The sequence below is a fragment of the Prionailurus bengalensis genome, chromosome A1 (assembly GCF_016509475.1).
Source record: "Prionailurus bengalensis isolate Pbe53 chromosome A1, Fcat_Pben_1.1_paternal_pri, whole genome shotgun sequence".
NCBI lineage: Eukaryota > Metazoa > Chordata > Mammalia > Carnivora > Felidae > Prionailurus > Prionailurus bengalensis.
The window spans coordinates 179,027,419-179,051,232 of NC_057343.1; the positions used below are offsets into that span (position 1 = coordinate 179,027,419).

The window sequence follows — 23,814 nt, forward strand, 5'->3', positions numbered from 1 at the left end:
TTCTCTCTCTCCCTCTCCCCTACTCACGCCGTCTCTGTCTCTCTTAAACTTAAAAAAAATAAAAAGAAAATATAGTCACTTTTCTCATTCACCTTTCTCTTTACCCACATTACAGCTTGCCTGAAACTAAAAATGCTGATGAATGAGGATAACCAAAAATTGTTAATATCATGTTAAGCATATTAGGTGAGTTACTACCCTATCACTGATTCAATTTTTTTTTTTTTTTGTGCTTCTGTCTCAGTTTTTCCAGAGGCTAAAGTAGAACTGAAGCCTGCTTGTAACCCAAACGATAACTACAAATGCCTCTTTGCAGATCTATTATTGTTGGAAAAAGAGAAACCCAAGTGGGTACTTTTGATAGTCCTTTTTCTTGAAGATTAGATAGATCTAGGGCAGGGTGGTGAGGCGAAGAGGAATGGGTTTTCGAGTCAGAAAGACTCCTAGATCAGGCACTTATTGGTTGTGTGACCTTCTGCAAGTTGTTTGACCTCCCTGAGCCACAGCTTACTCATCTGTATAATGAAATATAATGAAAATAACATTACTCAATTAACTTAATCAATAAATATTTACTGAGCACTTACTATATGCTAGGCACTGGGAATAAAGTGTTGCCTCAAGACACTGTTTCTGTCCTTCAGAAAACTGCAATCAGGTAGGAAATAAGGACACACAGAGTATGTAACCCAGTTTTGGTAGGCACAGTGGTTCTGAGAATGACAAGGCTGAAGTACCCATCTGAAAACACCTATGACAGCATCAGGCACAGAGTACATGTCCATAAACATACACTTAATAAGTGGTAGCACCAGGACTTACATCCAAGCTCAGTACTCCCTCCCTAATGCCACTTCATCAAGACTCCCTTGAGAGCCTTGTTGAAATGCAGATTCCAGGCCTGAGACCACACTTTGAGAGCAATATAGCCGCCTGCAACTAATTTAAAATCTTCAAGTATTACTATGATGTGAGTTAAAAGAATGTCAAGCCAAACTGTAATAAGAAAAGACAAGGCTTCAGTTTCTGTCCTTGAAGGATTAACTGCTATGAGAATTTTTCCTTCTGCCATAAACAACTAGAAAACAGGACAAAAATATGAAACAACATTTTTCAATTATTGCACAACAAGCAGTACAGGGCTATTAAACCAGAGAGGAGGGAAACAAATGATGTGATTGCTCAAGCTTATTGCCCCAAGTAGTTTCCAGGCTACAGACCAGGAAGGGGGAACCCAAACGGAGCTAAGCAGTCTCACTGAGTTGAAGAGAAACAGTTTGAATTTGGGGAGACTGAGGCAGCTAGAACTCATGGGACAGAGTTTCAGGGAGTGGGAGCTATACAAAGAGACAGTTCTGGAGATCTGTAAAGGAGTCCTTCCCATCCAGTCTTCGAATAATAACAGAGATATATAACACATGTGTAGTTCCAGAAGGAATGGAGATAGAGGGAAAGAGGTAGACTGTGATTATTTGAAGGCAAACTGTGCTGATATTATTTGAAGGTGTAGATTATAAACCCTAGAGTACCACTAAAAATAAAAAAAGTCTGGCTAATAAACTCATAGGGGATATAAAATGGATTCATAAGAAAGATGTAATTAATCCTAACCAAAAGAAGGCAAGAAAAAAAGAAAAAAGAAACAAAGTTCAGACAAAATAAAAAGAAAACAAGTAGCAATATTATAGATTTAAACTCAAATACACTGGTACTTACATTAAATATAAATGGTTGAAACACTAATTAGAAGGCAGAGACAGTGAGATTTGATATAAAAATATGACCCACCTATAAGCTGTGTGTTTGGCAATTACGTTCATGTGCTAATTCCCAGAACCTGTGAATGTGTTAGATTATACAGCAAAGAATAAATAAGACTGCAGGTGGACTAAGATTGCTAATTAGTTGAGCAAAACATAGGGAGATTATTTTGGATTATCTGGGTAGGCCCAATGTAATCCCAACGGTCCTTCAAAGTAAAAGAGAGAAGCAGGAGAGGTCAGACTTAGAGGGAGATGTATCTATAGAAGAATGGTTACAGATGCAATCTTGCTGGTGTTGAAGATGAAGGGGGGCCATGAGCCAAGGAATTTAGGTGGTCTCTAGAAACTGGAACAGGCAAGGAAATGGATTTGGTCCTAGAAAGGAACACATCTCTGCTGACACTTTCATTTTATAGCCCAGTGAGACCCATGTCACATTTATGATCTAAAGAACCATAAGATAATAAATGTACATTAGTTTAAGCCACCAAGCTTGTACAAATTTGCTATAATAGCAATAGAAAATACCTGCTGTCTACAAGAAACCAACTTTAAATATAAAGACACAGAAAGATTAAAAGGGAAATGATAGAAAAAGAGGCAACCTAATCAAAAGAAAGCTGGAGAGGCTAGTAATATCAGACAAAGTAGATTTCAGAAGAAAGAGTATTAAAAAAAAAAAAAGAAAGAGTATTGCAAGAGATAAAGAAGGTCATTTCATAATGATAAAGGGGAAAATTGACCAAAGCAACATAACAATCCTAAATATTTATGTATCTAGTAACAAAGCTTTGAAATACTTTATATAAAAACTGATAGAACTGAAAGGAGAAATGGAAAAATCTATATAGTCAGACTTCAGCACTTCTCTCTTGGTGGTTCACAGAATAAGTAGAAAACAAACAACCGGTAATAATATAGAAAATCTGAACAATTAAGACCACCATAGAACATTCTTCCCAACAACAGTGGAATGCACAGTCATTTCAAGTGCCCATGGCACATTCATCGTATTTTGAACATAAAAAGGACACAATAAATATAAGGATTATAAAAATTACTGAGTATTTCCTATGACCACAATGGAATTAAACTAGAATCAGTAACAGATATCAGGAACACCTGTGAATATACAGAAATTAAAAACCCTGTGCCTCTAAGTAACAATCCACTGATAAAAGAAGAATTCAGCAGGACAATTAGAAAATATTTTTGAACCGAATAGAAAAAAAAAATCTCAAAATATATAAAATTTTTGTGAGGAATAGCTATAGCAGTGCTTAGATGAAAGCATTAAATGTGTATATTAGCAAAGAGGAAAGGTCTAAAATCAGTTATCTAAGTATCTACTTGACAAAATTAAGAAAAGAAAAAGCAAAGTAAACTAAAGGAAGGAAATAATAAAGGCCATATATGAAATTAATGAAATAAAAGATGGAAAAATAAAAGAGAATTCAATGAAAACTGAAAGCTGGTTCTGTGCAATAAAACTGATCAATCTAGAGCCAGAATGAGAAAAAAAAGAGAGAGAAGACACAAATTGCCAATTTCAGGGATGGAAGAGGGAATCACTACAGACCTTGCTCAAATCATATTGTATAACAATGGGATATTATGAACAATTTTATGTCAATGTCAGATGAACTTCAGATGAAATGGAGAAATTCTTTTGAAGATACAAACTACCAAATGCTATGCCAGATCTAATAAATAAGTGGAATAGTCCTGTATCCATGAAAAAATTTAATTTGTAGTTAAAAAAACTTACTAACAACAATAAAAAATCTAGGCTTAAAGGCCTCACTAAGGAGATCTAATAACCATTTAAGTAAGACCTAGTAACAATTCTCTACAAACTTTTTAAGAAAATAGGAGAGGTGGAAACAATCCTCGAGTCATTTTATGATGGCATTAGACTGACACTAAAACAAGGCAAAGATACAGAAGAACAAAGAGTACAAGATATGGAAGAAGAACTATAGAAAAACTACTGAGAACACATCAATATCTGTCACGAACATAGATGTAAAAAATCTGTATCAAAATTTTAGAAAGTCGATTTCAATACCATATAAGAAGGATGTGTTACAACCTAGTGTGGAATGCAAGGTTGGTTTTACATTCAAATACCCATCAATGTGATGATTAACATTATGTAATGTATTAAAAAAGCAAAGCCATATAATCATCTCAGTAGATGTAGATAATTTGATAAAATTCAATATTCATTCATGATAATACTCTCAGAAAACCACAAATAAGGGAATTTTTTCAACAAGATAAAAGAGCATCTATATAAAAACCTATGGCTAACATTAGACTGAATGGTGAAAGAATGAATGGAGACATTTCCTTGGAGACAAGGAAAAAAATGTTTGCTATCATTACTTCTACTCAACATTGTATTGTGGACCCTAGCCAGTGTGATAAGGCAAGGAAAAAAAAGCCATACAGACTGGAAAGGAAGAGATGAAACTGTCTTTATTTGTAGGTACATCTATGCAGAAAATCTTAAGACATCTACAAAAACTACCAGAATTAATAGGTGGGTTTAGTAAGGTTGAAGGATATATGGTGAACACACAAAAAAAATCAACCGCAATTCTGCACAGTAGCCAAAACCAATGGGAAATTAAAATTCAATACCATGTACAATAGCATAAAAACATAAAATACGTAGTTATAAATATAACAAAATAAGTACAAGAGTCATACATTTAAAGCTACAAAAATGCTGTTGAGAAAAATTAAGGAAGACCTAAATAAATGGACAGATATGCCATTTTCAGGAATTGAAAGTTCAATATTGCTAATATGTTAACTGCCCCCAAATTGGGCTAGAGATTCAACGCAATCCCCATGAAAATTCCCCTATTCGTTTATTTTTTCTAACGAGAAACTGACAAATTGACACGAAGGTGTATATAAAAAGACAAAGGACCCAGAATAGTCAAGACCGCTTTACAAGAGAAAAACAGAGGCACCTGGGTGGCTCAGCCAGTTAAGTGTCTGACTCTTTATTTCAGTTCAGGTCATGATCTCACAATTTGTGGGATTTAGTCCCATGTCAGGCTCTGCACTAACAGCCGAGTGCCTACTTGTGATTTTCTCTTTGGCTCTCTCTCTCCCATGCTCGCTCGCTCTCTCTCTCTCTCTCAATATAAATAAACATTAAAAAAAATAGAGAAAAACAAAATTAGAGGGCTATACTCTCTGATTTCAACATGTACCAGAAAGTTAGGACAAAAGTTAAGAATCAGAACACTATAGAATTGGCACAAAGTAATTCAATAAGGAAAGAACATTCTTCAACAAAAGGTGCTAGAACAATTGAATAACTGTATGCTAAAAAACAGCTTTTGTCTCATACATAATATTATATACAAAAAGTTTAGTTGAAATGGTTCACAGACCTAAACATAAGATCAAAAACTATAAAACTTCTGAAGAAAACACAAAAACCACCTGTCTGGCCTTGGGTTAAGCAAAGATTTCTTAGGATAGGACCCAAAAGACATGAACCATAAGAGAAAAAATAAGTAAATTGGACTGCCTCAAGATTAAAAAAACTTTGCTCTTATAAGATGAGGCTGTTAGAAAATAAAAATACAAGCCAAGCCTGAAAAAATATTTTCAAAACACATATCTGATAAAGGATCTGCATCCAGAATATTTAATAAATGTTTACAAGATAAATAACCCAGTTTAAAAAAATGGGTAAAGGATTCAAACAAATACTTCACTAAGAAGATACGTGAATGGCCCATAAGCATGAAAAGATGTTCAAATCACTATTTAGTAGTGAAAGAAATATTAAAAACATCATGAGATTCCTCTTAACTTCCCACTAGGATGGCTAAGATTAAAAAGACTGACAATACCAAGTGTTAGGGAGGTTACTGGGAAACTGGAACCCTCAAACGTTGCTGGGAGAGCAGAATGGTACAGTCATTTTGGGAAACAGTATCACAATTTTTTTATAATGTTAAAAATACACTTAGCATACAACTCAAAAATCCCACTCCTAGCTATTTCCCCAAGAGAAATACTACCTGTCCACAGAAAGACTTGTACACTCACAGTAGCATTGTACAAAACAACCAAGTAATGGAAACAACTCAAAAGTCCATCAGCTGGTGAATATATAAATAGATAGGTTGTAGTATTCCACACAATGGAATAATACTCAGCAACAGAAAGGAATAAACTGACTTTCAAAACAGCATGGAAGAATCTCAAAGGCGTTACGCTAAACGAAAGAGAAAGGTATATACATCACAGGATTCCACTTAGATGAAATTCTGGAAAAGGTAAACTATAGTGAAAGAAAGTAGACAGTGGTTCCTTGGGGCTGGGGTGAGGGGGAAGGGACTGATTAGAAGGGGGCACTAGAGCGCTTTCTGTGGTGAAGAAAATGTTCCATATCTCAGTTGTGATGGTTCATGACTGTGTATATATATTTGTTATAGTCACTGAACAACTAACTGTTCACTTAAAATCAATGTGTATAAATTATACCTTTAAGCGGATTAAAAATTAAGCTGTACATCAAAATACAAAAAGGCATTTTCTCACTTGCAAGCAATAATTATGAAATAATCTTAGTTTGGGTACATAATTTTTTCCTATCTGTAGGATGATCATCTTAGTAAGCACATACATTAAGAGACCACAATCAAGTTTTTCCTCTGGAAATCATGTTCTCCACAATACTTACCAAGAGTAGTGAGTCCCTCGGAGATAGATGTGAGAACATACAGCAGTACAGGAGGCTCTAAGTTGGTGATGAAGCTCATGTGGTCCTGGGTGAGACACTCCAGGAGTGGATAGTAAGACTGGCTCAGTTTCCGATATTGCTAAAACACAGAGATACCAAGTGTCAAGCCACTGGGAAGCAAAAGACATGTTAAGGTCTAGTGGAAACTGCCATTTATAATATTAGAAAATATAAACCTACCTAAATATAAATATATAAAATAAATACATGGAACAAATGACAAACACATGATTCTCAATTCGGTATTTAAGGGGGTTCTAATAGGAATCTCTTGATCTCTAGAAATCCTAATTTGAAGACACAGCACAGAAAGTATCCTCAATTTTACCTTACATGGATAACACTTAAATGCAAATAAAATTCTGTAGTATGGAATTTAGAAGACTGAATTCTTCCTCAAAAAAAAAAAAAGTTAGAGAGGGAGGGAGCCAAACCATTAGATACTCTTAAAAATTGAGAATAAACTGAGGGTTGATGGGGGGTGGGAGGGAGGGGAAAGTGGGTGATGGGCACTGAGGAGGGCACCCGTTGGGATGAACACTAGGTGTTGTATGGAAACTAATTTAACAATAAATTTTATATTTAAAAAAAACAACTAAAAATAGAGTTACCCTATGATCCAGCAATTGCACTATACGGTATTTACCCAAAGGATACAAAGATACAGATTGGAAGGGGTACATGTACTTCAATGTTTATAGAAGCATTATCAACAATAGCAAAACTATGGAGAGAGCCCAAATGTCCACTGACTGATGAATGGATAAAGATGTGGTACATAGACACACACACACACACACTGGAATATTATTCAGTCATCAAAAAGAATAAGAGCTTGCCAATTGCAACGGCGTAGATGGAGCTAGAATGTATCATGCTAAGTGAAATAAGTCCATCAGAGAAAGACAAATACCATAGGATTTCACTCATATGTGGAATTTAAGAAACAAAGCAGATAAATCTATGGGAAGTGGAGGAAAAAGACAAGGGAGGGAAACAAACCACAAGAGAGACAGAAAAAACTGAGGGTTGATGGAAGGAGGTGGGTGGGGGGGATGGGTTAAACGGGTGATGGGTATTAAGGAGGGCACTTGTAGTGATGAGCACTGGCTGTTGTATGTAAGTGATGAATTACTGAATTCTACTCCTGAAACCAATACTGCACTTCATGTTAACTGAAATTTAAATTGAAAAAAAAAAAAGACAATTATTTTCTGGATGGAGATATTGTAATTCTGAACAGTTATTACTAGTGGTAAGGCAGCCTTTTTTTTTTCTTTTTTTTTTTTTTAACACAAAGCTTTTGCTGTTATAATAGGATTTGGCATCATGGTCTGTTGTACTTACAGAGTGCCTGCCCATCTAATTAAATCATAATTTGGTCAATGGCTTAGTATTTGCTATATACTATGAGCAAAAGGTAAGCGTATGAGAAAGATCCCTGGAAAACTTCAAATGAAACTCAAGCCAATACCAAAGAAGCACAACACTCATAAGAGAAATAAACCAGAGTAGTATTTATTAAAGTGAGATTAAGGCCACCTCCATGAGGTCACATGGGGTGCTTGCTAAAAATGCAGTTTCCTGATCCCCACTCCAGACTCACTAAATGAAAAGCTCTGGAATGAGGTCCTAAAACATGCATTTTACATACATAAAGGGAATCCTATGCATCCTCAATTTTGAGAATTAGTGAATTAGAGATTTGATTGCCTGTTAGAAAAAAGATGAGAGAAATTCCTGGAGCTACAACCAGTTTTTTTGGTGGACCTCAACTATAGTGAAGTGTCTTCTCAGTGAGGTGTCTGTTAACGCATGGTTGATCTGAGTCAAGTTTCTAGTCTGTAATTTCTGTCACACAGGCAGCCTTCAATGAGCATTCTGTTCTACTACTGAGGCTTAACCACTTTAGCTGGAGATGTGGTTCCATAAAGACTTAGAACAGTGGAAGAGGGTGCCACTAGTCCATTCTTGTCCAGGATGACTCAGGCTGACCAAAGGCCCCCTAGATCTTAGCTGCAACTTTGGCAGGGAGCAGGTGGTAAAGCCTGAACTACATACACCTGAGCATGAATTTGGTTGTTATTGAAGTAATTACTGCAGCCACATTGGGCATATATTAGCTTTTGTGCAATCATGCAGAGGTGTTTAAAAAAAAAAGTGTGGTAACGACACAGCTCAGTGGAGGAGCCTGGAAATTTAAATTTCCAACAAGCACCCTAGGTGATTCTGATGGGCCTCAAAGTTTGAAAACCACTGACATAGATCATAGAAACTAGACGGTAGAGTTGAAAAGGGACCTGGAGATCACTTTGTTTAATTTACTCATTTTAAAGGTGAGGAAATTAAAGTCTGGAGAAATAGAGAAGGTGATTTATTCAAGGTAAATGACTAGTGAGTGGCAGAGTTGAGACTATGCACCCGCACGCTCAACTTTGATTTCAGCACTCCTTCCGCCACACCAGAATTTTCATGCAAAGGAAAGCCAAACAGTAGGGGAAGTAGAGGGCATAGGAGGAGGAAGGAAGAAGGAAGGAGAAGATCCTGCAGCCGATCCTGCATTTCTGCTCCAAGAGACAGACCTGTTTTGAATTATGAGTATAGTTGTAAGCAATCAGTTGAAATTGCTGATGACATTTTCTCTAGATGCAGAACCTGGAGCACTCTGGAGGACCGATCCATCAGACGGTGGTAGCTGCAGTTTTCAAAACTGCACATTTAATTATAGAAACACAGCCACTACAGTTGTTCAAATTCTGCGAGTTAAATCAAGATGCTGTCCTAAAACATAACAATGTTCTGGTGCTATTCTAACTCCCTGGGCTTCACTGTAACCATTCCAAGCCTGTGGTGGTGTTACTTCACATTTCACACAAAGACTCCCGTGATGCACGATTGCTTACTAGCAAGTCACTGTGGGACACTGACAGCAGCATTTTGACAAAGGCCTGGAGTACATTGTCAAAATGGTTGTCCCCATACAACTTGAAGACGCCAAAGCTGACATAATTTCCACACAAGGCAGATTTCAGAGCTGAATAGCAGATGGAGATGCCCTTGAGTTTCATTGGATAAATCTGATCTTTTGAGAGGCTCCCAAGGGACAGGATCTGATTACCTGTTTTAGGGTAAAAGCAGACAGAGAAAGTGATATAAGTAGATGTAATTCAAGGCACATTATTTAACATTTTCACTTCACCGCTAATGTTCACCTCCTCCTAGCATTGTTCCAAAAATGACACCACCCGTGTAACGAAAAATGCAAATATTTAAGGCAGTTTACCTGGGAAGCACAAACGGCCCAAGGAAAACCAATCAAGGGTACTGGAAAAGTTTTATGTTTTTATCTAGGTGGTGATTATACGAATATGCAGGTAGATATGGAAAAATTCATTGAGTTGCACTCTTAAGATTAGTTCACTTTACATATTTTAATATATGTGTTATCTCCTCTTCAACAAGACATTAGAAACGTAGGAGTAAACAACCAACTAAGTCAAGAGAAAAAGCCTAGGCTGAGATATAAGTTACGCTAAATTCTGGGATGAAGTTCCAACAGTTTTACATGAATTTGATCTTGAGTTACTTCACTTTTAGGAGCCTCGCAGGTTTGGTATATGAATTAAATGAAATAAGACGCACAAGAAATCCTCGGCACAGTGCATAACAAATGTTACTTCCTTTTTCCTTCTGTCATTTTTCAGAAGATCTCAAGAGATGATTTTTTAAACTGTACTTAAATTCTATGTTGTCCATCAAAAGATAAAGAAATGTTTATATAATCACCTTAAAAATTTTAATACCGGTTAGCATTTATAACCAACAATTTGTTTCTGAAATGTGTGCTAGTAAGGCATGTTTTTAGGCAATACCCAAGAATGCCTTTAAAAAAACTATAAAGTCCTACATGTTTCTTAGCTCTGTGTTTTCTTATTTAAGTGAGTACTGCTAAAATTGAAACTAAATTCAACTTACAAAATGTAGAGGTGCATTGTTGTGGCTTTGTACTGTGCCAATTTGGCTACACAAGAACTAACTTTCCCAGAATGCATTTCCCTTTATGGTTGTGGGCTAGAATTGGGCAAGAGAGAAATTTGTGTGAGATTTGTAAGGTGGAAGTGAAGTAGCAGCCACGCTTTTGTGAAGGTCACTGTGACCAGAGTGAGAAAAAACAGTAGAAATGCCGCTGGGTTTCAGTTTGTCCGTGTTCTTTCCTCCTCTGTGTCTAGAACCACCAGTCCTGCTGACGAATGACTCCAAGCCCATCACCAACTACTCTGCAGCAGACTTCCAGGCTGGCAGCTATGCAAAGGCAGCCGTTTTCCATTGACTTCTACCCTACATCAGTTCCCTCTGACCCCACATCCTTTCATGGTTCCATTCTAGCAGCTGGAAGTGTCACTTCCAGCTGCTAGAATTCCCTGCAAGCTCCAACTTGTCCACCCAGGCCATTGTTTCAGGAGGGCTGATTAGTGGTTTTTCTTCTGAATTTTCAATTCCCTCCTTTGACCTATTTTCCCATCTTTGCCCAAGATTGTACAAAGTCTGATTCATAAAACAAGTTCCCTGTTCTGTCAGTGTCATAGTGCTTGTTTTTCCCTGTTTGAATCCTGACTGATATGTATATTACAGTAACCACGTGTGTACTGTAAGAGGGGTGAGACAGACCCTGGAATTTACTCCAAATTCCCGTACTCTCTCTCATGACCTCATCCTAATTTAGAGAGTAAGTTCCATAAAGATTCAACTCAATATGACAGCATTTACTTAACAGCTATTATGTGTGAGGTGCTGGGATAAACAAAGGAAATAAAATCTCTATTCTGAAGAAGTTCAGTCTGGTGGGAGAAATAGATTTATAAATCAATGATTTCATACAATGTGACAAACACAGAGAGATTGGGTTAAAATGTTAGGGGAACAGAAGAAGAGACTGACTCTGCTTGGCCAGGAGGTCAGTGGGGAAAGGCTTCACAGAACAGGCTATTTCTCAAGGATCAAGCCCGGTTTTCCAGGAAGACTTGGAGGGGGAGGAGTGTGTGCTAGGTAGATTATGCGCACAGGTATGGAGGTCCGCAAAAGCAGGATGCTGCAGGAGAAGACAGTTCTCAACCACTGCCTTTTTACCTTTGCCTCAAATTCAGTATAAACCAAGGTAGACATTCCCCTGTCCTCTCTGTCCTCGGAAAAGGAAAGCACTGCTTACATGTGATGAAAGGAGCTAGGATAATCTGGGGGTTATGTGTGGACTACACATTTTGGGTTTGTTGGAAAGGCCCAGGTCAACGGGAGAAAACTGGATCATCTTTTGGGGTCTTTTTATGCTCATGTCCTTATGGGAGAAGTAAAGGTCTTATATTCTACAGCAAAGATGGAATGGGCAGACCAAGAACGGTGATGGTACAAAAATTTTGATTTAAAGATTGGATAACCTATCATCAAGTAGGATTACTTATTTAGAATCACAACTTTCATCTCTGTGTTGAAGTTGCAACCTAAAATACATGTCTTTTGGCCTGTGTCAGACACATCTGTTAATTTATTTTAATTAAACAAGTTAATTAGTGTAGCCTTGTGACCTTTGAAAAGGAGAACGAGTAATACTTTTGAAATAGAGAGCTGTACCTCACTGTGCTCAGGTACCTCAGCATTCCGTGGTGGCTATGAAAGACTCTGGAAGAGAAGGCTTGGCCAAGTCATTTACTCACTCCGACTCAGCTTTATTTAGTATGTGTCACTGAACAGTACTTACTGAAATTGGATTGCACCCCCCCTCCCCCCAAAAAGCTTAAAATGCCATAATTGGGGGCAGGGGAATGAGATACCGTACATTCTTAATGTTAGGCCTGGGAGAGAGGGGTGTGGAGGCTCCTCTGGGGCTCCGGACAAGAATGCTGGGAATTGATGGATAACCTGGCCGAGGGCAATAGTGGGGGGAACTTCCAGTGGGAGGCACAGGTGCCAAGCACTGCCATTCTTACTCTTGTGCATGCTGCAGCAGGAAATCTCACTAAATGATAAGGGGAAAAAAACCTGAAAAATAAGCACAGAGGACTCCAGATACTGGTAATTCAGCTTATCATTTGCTTATATTAATTGCTTGGGTTCTCTTTTCTTAACCTCTACTCTCTGTCCCTTTTGGAGAAACCTTTTTGTTTTTGTTTTGGGGTTAGCTTCCAGCACTCAGAAGTACCCTTCTGGACAATCCTCAAGATCTAGATTCAGAGAAGGATATACATTAAAAAACGCAAAATCTCCACTTCTGTTTACCTGAGATCTACTTTCAGGTCTTTTTTTTTTTAAACTCTTTTTCCTTCTGAGACCCCACCTCTTCCCTGAGTGACTGACTCTATAATGTCTCCTTCAAAAGAGGCTTCCTACACCCAAAGAAGAGTGATCTTCTTTCACAGGTCTCTGGTGGAGAACTATATAAAAGACAGTATTCTAACAGAAGACAGAAATACAGTGCATAAGGGAGTAATGAACCAGGTGGGCTTCTGACTCATACTGATTGGGGTTGAAGCCTACCTCTTTCCTTACTACCTCGGTGTCTGAGCAGATTGTTAATCTCTGTAAGTCAATTTCCTCATTTATAAAATAAGGATAATTAAAGTACGTAAAACACACAAGGCTCTTATGTGGAGTAAAGGAGACAGCATATGTAAAGCGCTTACCATAGTAACTGGCACAGCGCTCGCTCAGTAAATGTAAATATGACAATGCATACTCCTGTGGGTTCATTTCTTTCTCAAGTCTAGTAGCCTGTAAGTTCACACATGGGGGGCTATGGCCGGGAAAAGAGGGGGAGCTGAAGCTGGCTGTGTAGCATAATACACTTCCTTCTAATATGTGATTCAAAGTCAGGTCAATGCTATGTCTTGGAACATCTTCCCTCTGTTCCTTCAATAGAGAATTGGCTGTATGGGGTCACAGTGTGGTTCTTTGCTCTACAGTCTACCAGTTCTCTGTGTCCTCAGAAGAATACTTAAAAAAAGAACGCTGAGGGGATAAAATACTATAGTAGTATCTTGTACCAGGAAGAACCGTTAGTACGAACAATGTTATTTCCTGGCTTATAAAGCAATCCCTTACATTGATTTACGTTTTCTTTTTCCCTCTTAATCTCTAAAATTTTAAGGTGATATTTAGCTGACAGCTCTATAGGTTGAATGTCTTCATTCATCATCAGAACAGTTATGGGAAGAGAACCACAAGCTTGCCGACATTCCTTTACTTTAGGTCACTCAACCCACTCTGTCTTTCGAGGCCCCTGGACATAAATGGTTTGGGACAGAATTGAAGCTATGAAGAGTGGAAAGGAATATAGTATTTCCGTTTCAGATTGAAAGAGATTAAACAATGCAGTGTTGATGAGGGGGCAGGAAAATAAGCAAGTTGTTGGGAACATAAATTAGTGTAATCATTCTAGAGGGCAATTTGGTCATATTTATTAAAAATATAAAAAATGTATAAATCCACTTCTGGACACTTATTCTAATTCTAAAAGTTCATTACAGTATCTACCTATCTACCAGCATCTGCAGTTACACTGTCTCCTGTAAAAGCCAACCCTCCAATATGTTCAACATATGCCATCTCCTCTTATGTGCTTAAGGACAAAGCACCAATAAATTTCTCCTTTTCCTCCTATGCAATCTTGTTTTCCTATTAGACCAACTCATTGAAATACAGGCTATGCTATTATATCTTCCATTTTAAAACAAAAAACAAAAAACACCTTCTCTTGGCCCTACCTCTCTGCTAGATAGTACTCCCCTTTGTAATAAAACTCTTCCAAAGAACTGTTTTCATTGTCTTATTCTCCTTTCATTCTTTCTCTTTTTAAAAAAAAAGTATTTATTTTGAGAGAGAGAAAGGGAGAGAGCGAGAGTGAGCAGGTGAGAAGCAGAGGGAGGGAGACAGAGAATCATCCCAAGAAGGCTCTGTGTGAGCCCAATGTGGGGCTTGAACCCACCAACCATGAGATCATGATCTGAACCGAAATCAAGAGTAGGACGCGTAACTGACTGAGCCACTCAGGCATCCCTCCTCTCATTCTCTTTTAGGTCCACTCCACTGAGAACGCTCTTTTCAAGGTTCCCAATGACCGCCTTGTTGCTAAATGTAATGGTTAACTCTTAGTCCTTATCTTACTTGATTCACTGCCAGCTTTTGACAGTTAACTACCTCTTCTTCCTTGTCTTCCAAGGCACATACCCCGATCTTCTCTTCAGTTCTTGCTCCTTCTCATTTTCCTTTGCTGGTTGCTCCTCTTCTCCTTTACCCCTGACACTGAAGTGCCCCAGGACTCAAACCTAAGTCTTCTAGATGCATATTCACCCACCACCTAGGGGATCTTACCTTGTTTTTACAGCTTTAAATACCATCTAAAAGTCAATGACTTCCACATTTTTTCTCTAGATCAGACCTAACTTCCAAACCTCAGACTCAGATAGCCAAGTCTATATTCAATATTCCTACTGGGATATCTAATTAACATCTCAAACTGAACAGGACCAAAATGGAACTTTTGATCCCTTTCACATGCATCTCAGTTAATGGCGACTTCATCCTTCCAGTTGTTCATGCCAAAATTCCTTGACTACATTATTTCTCTCTCATGCCATATTTCCAATCCATCAAGAAATCTGATTTGCTTTACCTTCAAAGTGTATCCAGAATCGAACTATTTCTCACCACTCCCACTATCACCTTGGTCAAAGCCAGTAGCAAATGTTATTCATCTGCTCAAAATGTTCTAAAGTCCCTCTATTTTACTTGAGCTAAAGTCCTGATTACTGTCTACAAGAATGACACTACATGACATTGCTCTTGTTATAACTTTCCCTTTTGTTTACTTTGCTCCAGCTACTAATCTCTTTGCTGCTCTGCAGACATGCCAGATACACTGGTGCCTCAGGACCCTAAAATTTGGTATTCTCTCAGCCTGGAATACTCTGCCCAGAGATATTCACATGACTAACTCCCTCATTTACTGCAAGTCTTTGCTCAAATGTCACCTTTACTTAAGTTACTACAACACCTTTCCCAATCCCTAGTACTTCTATTGTTCCTTCTCCTGAATTTCTCTTTCTTTTTTTAAAATTCCAGTTATTAACATGCTAAATAATGCCTTTTTCAGTTTTGCTCACTGATGTATCCAAAGAGTCAATAACAGTGCCTGCTGTTCCCAGGGTACATTTGTTGAACAAATGAAGCTCATGAAACTGCATGTCAAAGTTGCTTACTGAAACAAAGTATGTAACGGTGAAAAATTATATGTGTATAAAAAAATTACATTTATCAAAAGGTGAATGATTAAATAAATTATAATATGACCACAAAATGTAATACTTTGCAGCTATTTAAAAAGATATGGTAAGGGCATTTGGCTGGTTCATTCGAGAGAGCATACAACTCTTGATCTTGAGGTTTTGAGTTCGAGCCTTACGTTGGGTGTAGAGATTACTTAAATAAATAAACTTAAAATCACTTAAAGCACACACTAAACTGATAATGACGGTTATCTTTGAATGATGAGATAATCAGGATTTTCACTTCTGAAATGTAATGCAATTCTGAAATTCCGCAGTTTGCTAACAGACCATGCTACTTTTTATATTTATATAATTTTGTAAAAGCAGCTACTGTCTGCTTGAAATGCCCTCTTCAAACTTCTGGGCCCTATTCTATTCCTTTAAAAAATTGTCCCTTGGGATGCCTGGGTGGCTCAGTTGGTAAAGCAATTGACTCTTGGTTTCAGCTCAGGTCATGATCTCGTGGTTGGTGAGTTTGAGCTCTGCATCAGGATCCATGCTGACAGTGAGGAGCCTGCATTGGATTCACCCTCTTTCTCTGCCCCTCCCCTGCCCATGCTCTCTCTCTCGCTCTCTCTCTCTCTTAAAATAAATAAACTTAAAAAAAAGTTCTTCCTTGTTTGACTCCTCAGTTTGAGTTAGGAACTTCTGGGCTACCATAGCACTCTGTATGCTTCTCAAGTATAAAAGTGAGCGCAGTGCATCGTAAGTCTTCATTTACTTGACCGAATCCCCTGAAGAACTCAAGTTCCTCAAGAGAAGAATCAGTAAGATTCTTTTTTGTGTGTCTTATTTCTTATCCTATCCATTGTAACTCTCACAATATCAGACACATAGTAAATGCTCAGTAACTGTTAGCTGCATGGATGAAAGAATCCACTGAACCCTAAGCGACTGGTTGGACATCACTCTTCCTTATTTAATAGCTTATGTAGTATTATTTGCTTGTTTGCAAAAGGGGGCACGTCTGGTATGTGTGGATCTACTGTGGAACATGTTCCTCAAGGTCTTGCTTTTGTAAGCCACCTGATCCTGGTGCTGGTATCCTCAAGGTGTCGGTCATTCTATCATGAGCTTTACTTTAATACTACTTTGACACTCTATGTCCCCATCCAAGTTTCCAGTAAGATCTAAGGCCACGTACATGGTTCCTGGATAGTTTGTTTTCCAGAACTGTTATTTCCTGGAGACATTTATTAAGACTTTAGTTATCTCAGGACCAATGCGTTCTTCAGCTTTTCTTTGGTAATCAAACATAAATATATAATCATAATCCTTCGTTCTCACAATGCTTCTAATAGCACATGCCAGTAATTTTCAAGCTCTTTTACAAAAAACCCCACAAGTGGTCAAAAAAGTGACTCGCTTTTACAAACAAATCTGGTGCAACTATACAGCAGGGTGGTTCTGGTCAAAGTGGCAGTAGGGTGTCCTCCTCCCTGCTATCTGGAGGCCCACTATGGTCCTTTTCAGATCTCCAGGGCTCTGCAAAAGCCAGTTAGAAAACCATGGTCTGTTTTCTAGGTCACGATAAATAACAGTGGCTTGTACATTGCTTTACCAATCCAATTTAAGCATGTGATTAAGTCATACCTTAAATGCACCTGGAGCACATACTGCTTTAAAGAGCCCTGATGTAAATTCTTACATATAGTGAATACTCATGGCTGTTCCATCCATTTTTAAAGTTTAGATTTTCACACACTGAACTTTCTTAAATCAGGTATCCAAAGAGGGAATAAAAGCAGTTCTGTTTTGCCTAGTCTTATGAAAATTATCACGATTTCTCCCTTCTGTGCACTCTTCAACCAATAGATGTCACTAAAGATACCAGGACCCAGGGGCTAAAGGAAGAAAAGATTAGACAAATGGAAATTGAGCATAAAAAACATCCAGTTCTTAAAACTGAGAAGTAGGTTTCCAAAGTAATAACATTTATTACACTGCATGCAACATTTTAACCAAAAATTCAAGAAAAAAATTTCCTTTATTAAGTTGCTCAGGCTGAATGGATCACAGCACTAAGTTTTGAAATACACGTTCTTGAAGCAATTTAAAACTCATTAGAAATAATAGGCTTGGGCTAGTAGAAAATGTGGTAAAATTTAATCCTCATCCAAATGTTACCTGGGCTGTACAAACAGGAAATTGTTTTGTGCTACTGTGGCTAACCTCATTGCTGACCCTGAGCTGTAACGGCGAGAGCAGCTGAGAGCTGAAGCAAAATTAAAAACTTACATCAAAGTATATCATGACAGAATGTAGATAAATAAAACAGCATATCAAAAGTATTATTTTTCTGCCAGTCTCACTGAGCAGCGAGGTAGAGGTGTTCCACAAAATATGCAACAAATCAGTGCATGTGGGAAAGAGTCCTCCCCACTCTACATGGCCCTGATCACTGACTACCCAAATACTGCCCATGAGAGGTGAGCAGAGAAGAAACCCAGTGAGGGATGGGGACAGAAGGGATCGCAGAATGTTCTGGCCTCTTTCTTCCGAGGGCTTCCCTTCCCTTCTGCTTGGCTTACCAAAAAAATAAACACTGCTGCTCTTCTGTGCCCTCCCACTCTTTCCCTCACCTTCCAACCTCCTGGATGGCAGACCACATGATCACCCTCCATGAGCATATTAAAGACTCCAGAGGTAAAAGAAGGGGCAACAAGGCATTACAGAGGGTGAAGACAGATCAAATCAGTTTGGCTGATGGGGGGGGGGGGACAGCACGGGAATCAGGGAAGGGTGATAAACATGTTTCTATTATTCTATGCAAAGTGCACGTGTCCAAGTCACTGCTGACAAAGTTGAAGGACATTTTGCCACTGAGCCTTTGATTTCCCTTAAGTTTTAGGACAGAAATCACCATACGTTAAAGAACAGTGATTCATCATAAATATTCAAGGACAATCTTCCTGTGGCAGCTCCCAAGTGGCAATAAGGAATATGGAGAGACTATCGTTTGAAGTTATATAGACTTTGAATGAAATTCCAATTCAGCGACTTACTAGCTATGCAGTATTTGGCAAGTTTCTTAATCTCTATGAGCTTCAATTTCTTCATAATAGTGATCACAGAAGCTAACTGGTCTAAGAGCTTTCTATGCACAACTGAACTGAATCCTCATAACCACCTTATGAAGTAGGTGTTCTTTTCTCTGTTTAACAAGAAACTGAAGCAAGAAAGGCTAAGCAACTTAGCCAAGGTCAAATGAGTAGTGAGTGGCCGATAACACTACTACCTTGAGGATCTGATAGGCTAATGTATGATAAATGGTCTAGTATAGGAATAGCCACATAATAGCTGATTAAAAAATATAAGCTACCTTATTATTATTTCAAGCCAAGGTGCAATACCTTACTTTAATCCCTTAGTTTCTCTTTAGAGTAAGAAAGCTTACTAGCTTTCCTTCTCAAGAATGCTTTGAAGGTTTTTTTTCCCTCTTTACTCCTTTTCTTCTTTTCTCTTTTCTTCATCTTGTTTCTTGTCTTCCTTCCCTTCCTCTACCTCTGTCTCCTCCTCTTCTTCTTCCTCCAATGTGATCCTCACTTAGTTAACTTCCTCAGCTTTTGTTACAATGCCTTTCTTTGCTTATGTCAAACAACTGGACAGAGGACTAGGTAGCTTTTGAAGCCTACAGATTTGGCATTGTTCTGAGATTCTTTTTGGTGTCACCTGGCTGGACATACATTCTGCTCTAGGGGTCCAGTAACACTGGCAGAGAAATCACTGCTCTGATCGGTCCTACCGCAATAGTGAGTAAGTCCCAAAGGAAAAATTACACACAGTGAAAGAAACTGGAGTGAGAAAAAGCAGAAGGAAAATACAACTGTGATTGGTAACAGAAATCTAACATGTGTAGAGTTAAAGCTCTATCAACTACTAAGAAATTCTTACATATACATACATTGTTTCATATGAGAAATATTATTTTCTTTTAAAAAGTGAGGAAATAGGGGGCGCCTGGGTAGCTCAGTCAGTTGAGTGTCCGACTTTGGCTCAGGTCACGATCTTGTGGTTTGTGAGTTCGAGCCCTACGTTGGGCTCTGTGCTGACAGCTCGGAGCCTGGAATCCGCTTTGGATTCTCTGTATCCTTCTCTCTCTCTGCCCCTCCCCTGCTCATGCTCTGGCTCCCTCTCAAAAATAAGTAAACATTAAAAAAATAAAGTGAGTAAATGGAAGCTAAGCACTTATTACAGGCAGAAGGAAGCAGGACAGCGTGGTCCGAGCAGGAGCTGAACAAAAAAGTGATGTGGTCAGTGAACCCCTGTCCAAAGAAGGCTGGTTCTATGAGTGTAAGAGAATGGCTCTGGATTAAGGAGACACATGTTGGTTAAATGTCTATTCCATGTCATACCCTGTGCCAAGCCCTTTACCTGGAGCAGCTCACCTAACCATCTCGAATTCTAAGTAGGTCAGTAGGGAGTCAATATTCCTAATTTTGTGTGTGAGAAAACTAGGCACAAAGAAACACAGTGTCTTGGCTGAGGGTCATGGAGTTGATAAGGGCTGGTACTACGATTGGTACTCAGATCTTTTAATCTCCAAAAACTATGCTTTCTCTAAGATACCATTTTAGAAAATGGTCTAGACATGGTATTTTTGTATGCTAAGACAATGGAAGGAACTAGATATACACTGGAAGTAAAGCAAACTGCATTGAGAATATTTGAAAAGGGGTTCATTTTTACCTTTAAGAGGCAAAACATTTCTACTCTGTATGATTCTAATGTGTCTACTTTCAACAGATCAAAAATGGTGACAATGTAGTTGTTGGTACAGATGAACATAGGAGAGTGCAAGTTTACGGACTCAAATAGGTGCTTCCTGTAGTTTTCACACACTTAGAATCTGAAACTCTAAAAATCAAACACACAATTAAAACTCTGCATTTTTAACAGAGGCCTACAAGGCACACAGCTTCCTGTCCCAGAATGGGTTTTGAAAGTGAAAACAATTTAAAACAATTGTTTTTCTCCTTTTTTTTTTGTTTTTAAATAGGCTTTTACTTTTAAAGAAGTAATACATTTCTAGTGGTTGTTCCTACAGATATGCAAATACACACGGTCTTAAAGAGGCTTTGCAAAATTTTGTAAAATCTGTTGGAAGGTTCTCAAAAAGAAATACGATAATCATGGGCAATTTTTGAGACTGAATGTACTCAGAGTTGGCTACTGATTTGGAAAAGCAAGAACCGACAGGCAAAAAAGAAAACAGAGAATAAGAGGACACAGGAAACCATCTCTCAAGAAGAGTACTGTGCAGAGGCCAGCCAGTGCACGGCAAACTGGAACAGGATTCTTACCCATCCTACCCCATCCCCAGGATACATAAAGGTCTCAGTGAGTTGAGAATTTCATTGATGAAGCTTTCAGAATTGGCAAGTATTAGGGTTTATGGTAGTTCTAAGGCTCGATTCTAACTGCGAAACAACTTTTGTGACAATAATTGAATAGGACTATCTTTACCATAGAACTCTGATTCTAAGAGTGCAATGCCCAAAAGTTCCCTGTAATAAAATGTTTACTGCCCTTTAGCAGGATATTTTTCCAAAATTCAGTGCTGATGACATATTGGTCTAAGCATTCCTTGATCCATGATAGCAAATTCCCTGATGTAACTTTTCGCAATTTTGAATACGCTACAACTTTTCAATATTCTATCTAGTTGTATTCCCTTTGCCTACTGACACTGCAATTTTATCCAAAAGAAATTCATCAAGTTGGTCAGGCATGATTTGTAGTCAAAGGCACACTGCTTACTTACTTCTCCCGATGCCAATATGATAGCTACCTGGCTTTCTGCACTATTACCTACTTCACAAATTCATACAGATAGGAAGGTTCAAAAGAACAAAATAACTAACATCTTTCTTTCCCCCAAAGAGATAAAGTTATATTGCAGAGACAAATATGGAAAAAGATACTCACCATAAGTGCAAATCATTTTACTAGCTTCTCTGAAGAGAAGAATTCCATTAGGAGATGATACGTCAAAATTCAAACGCTGGGATCTAAGAAATACAGCAAAAAACCAGACTATACGTGTAGATAAAGAAACCAAATGTAGATTTAAAGTGCCTAGCATTTTCATTTATTAGAAGTAGCAGCAGTATAATGATCCCTTTTAAAAAATGCCACTCCATTAAACAAGTGTCGATAAAATATGTAAAAGATACTAGGGCAGTTAGGAAGAGTTAATTTCATTCACTGACTGATTCAAAGATTTCAGTTGTATCTGTCAAAAAAATATCTTGACATCCCAAATCGTAGACTTCTTACTCTCTTCTCTTTTCATGCAAAGTGGCTGATAGATACTAATAAAATACCCCAGGGTGTGTATCTGTAAGTTTATATAAATACCTGTATAGAGGTTTACGTTTGTGATCTCCTGTCATGCCCGATAAACATTTTTAAAACAAATTCTAAAGTGACAGATAGGAGATCTAGGTATTTTTTAATACTGCTCATATGTATAATTAATCATCTGATACTTCAAGCATATTTCAAATACATGAAATTACATTCAGACTAGAGTTTCCATTGCACATGGCTCAAATAAAGAGAAACAAATCCTAGGAGTTCTAAATAAGAATGATTCTGCTTCCCTGATTTCTGACAGGTAGGGGAACAGTAGGAACAGGATAAAGGATTGACATATGCCATCCTGACATAATACTTGCTTTTTAACATCAGTTTGGTTTCAGTTGGCTCTGATATGCCTGGTCTCTGTGCTTTCAAGAAATAATGGCATGCTTTTTAAAGGACTAGCCAAAAATATGCAGATAGGTCATAGCAAAGCAATACCAAAAAAGCAAAGACACTTGCTAAAGTCCTTTTGCCAGGAATGATGAATTGTTGCGTCTTCATGCTTTCTCAGAATGCTTCAGAATAAGGTGCAGTTCTAACTTACTAGAAAGATTGTGAACTTTTGATTGCTGGCATACAATTATTTACTAAAGAGAAACATACATACATACCTCACATTAGATTCTAGAGAAATACACACAAGATAACATATTTTCTGAGATTACAGATTTTCACTAGGTACTCCTAAGGACAATTGTGTTAGATAGATACGAATCATTTGCTTATGGCAGGTATAAAATACTCTACAATATACAATGCAGTAACTTTCCCCCTTAGTATTAAATGCTATATCAGTAATATATAATATCAATTATCTGGTTGAAAAACCATAATTTAATCAAACACAAACATAGCCACCCTTCCTACAGTATCTAAGGTACATAGGAGAATGGTTTTAAAAAACGGCTTTTAAAAGAATAATACATTTCTTCATTTGCCAGGTCTTTTTCCACCTCTTATTTAATAAATTTTAAATTATTACTGTGAAAAACCTAGCACCAGAGATAAAATTACAGCTACAGTCCATCCTCCTTCCCTGTGTGGATATCTCCCTTCCAACACATACTTTACAAGAGGAACTGAGGAAACACGATGGCTAAGTGACAGGTAATTTGGTGCTAAGCCATATTCACAATGACATATTTTAAAGAGGTAAAACCAATTACCTTCTTGCAGCTTTTGTCCTCTAGCTACATCTTTGTTAATATTTACACGCAGAGTATTTCAATCTCTGCTGGTCTGTGCAAATTATAAGGTCAACTGGGCAATCTTTAAGAAGTTGTAGTTGCTGTTTATTTTTCACTCTTAAACATTTTTTAATGAATGTGGAGAAAAAGGAGCCCCAACACACTGTTGGTGGGAATGCAAATCGGTGCAGCCACCGTAGAAAGCAGTATGGAGGGTCCTTAAAAACTTAAAAATGGAACTACCATATGACCCAGTAGTTCCACTACTGGGTACTTCCCCTCCACCCCCAAATGAAAACACTAATTTGAAAAGATCTATACACCCCTGTTTACTGTAGTTGCTATTTAAACGAAAATTCTGAATGCATAAATCATCCACATACATGCATCTCGGCAAAGAGGAA

At 37.9% G+C, this 23,814-nt stretch overlaps 1 protein-coding gene across 5 annotated transcripts in view; it reads right to left on the reverse strand.

The window, feature by feature from the left end:
* RANBP17 (RAN binding protein 17) overlaps window positions 1-23,814 on the reverse strand; it is a 333,056-nt gene that overhangs the window by 35,294 nt on the left and 273,948 nt on the right. For 4 of the 5 annotated variants that reach the window (XM_043596086.1, XM_043596085.1, XM_043596083.1 and 1 more), the window contains 3 exons: window positions 21,786-21,868; window positions 9,444-9,658; window positions 6,481-6,619 (listed from right to left, as the gene is read on the reverse strand). In XM_043596086.1, the coding sequence (XP_043452021.1) occupies window positions 6,481-6,619; window positions 9,444-9,658; window positions 21,786-21,868 (437 nt within the window). The remainder of the gene's footprint in view (window positions 1-6,480; window positions 6,620-9,443; window positions 9,659-21,785; window positions 21,869-23,814) is intronic. The other variant, XM_043596087.1, reaches the window with a different exon arrangement.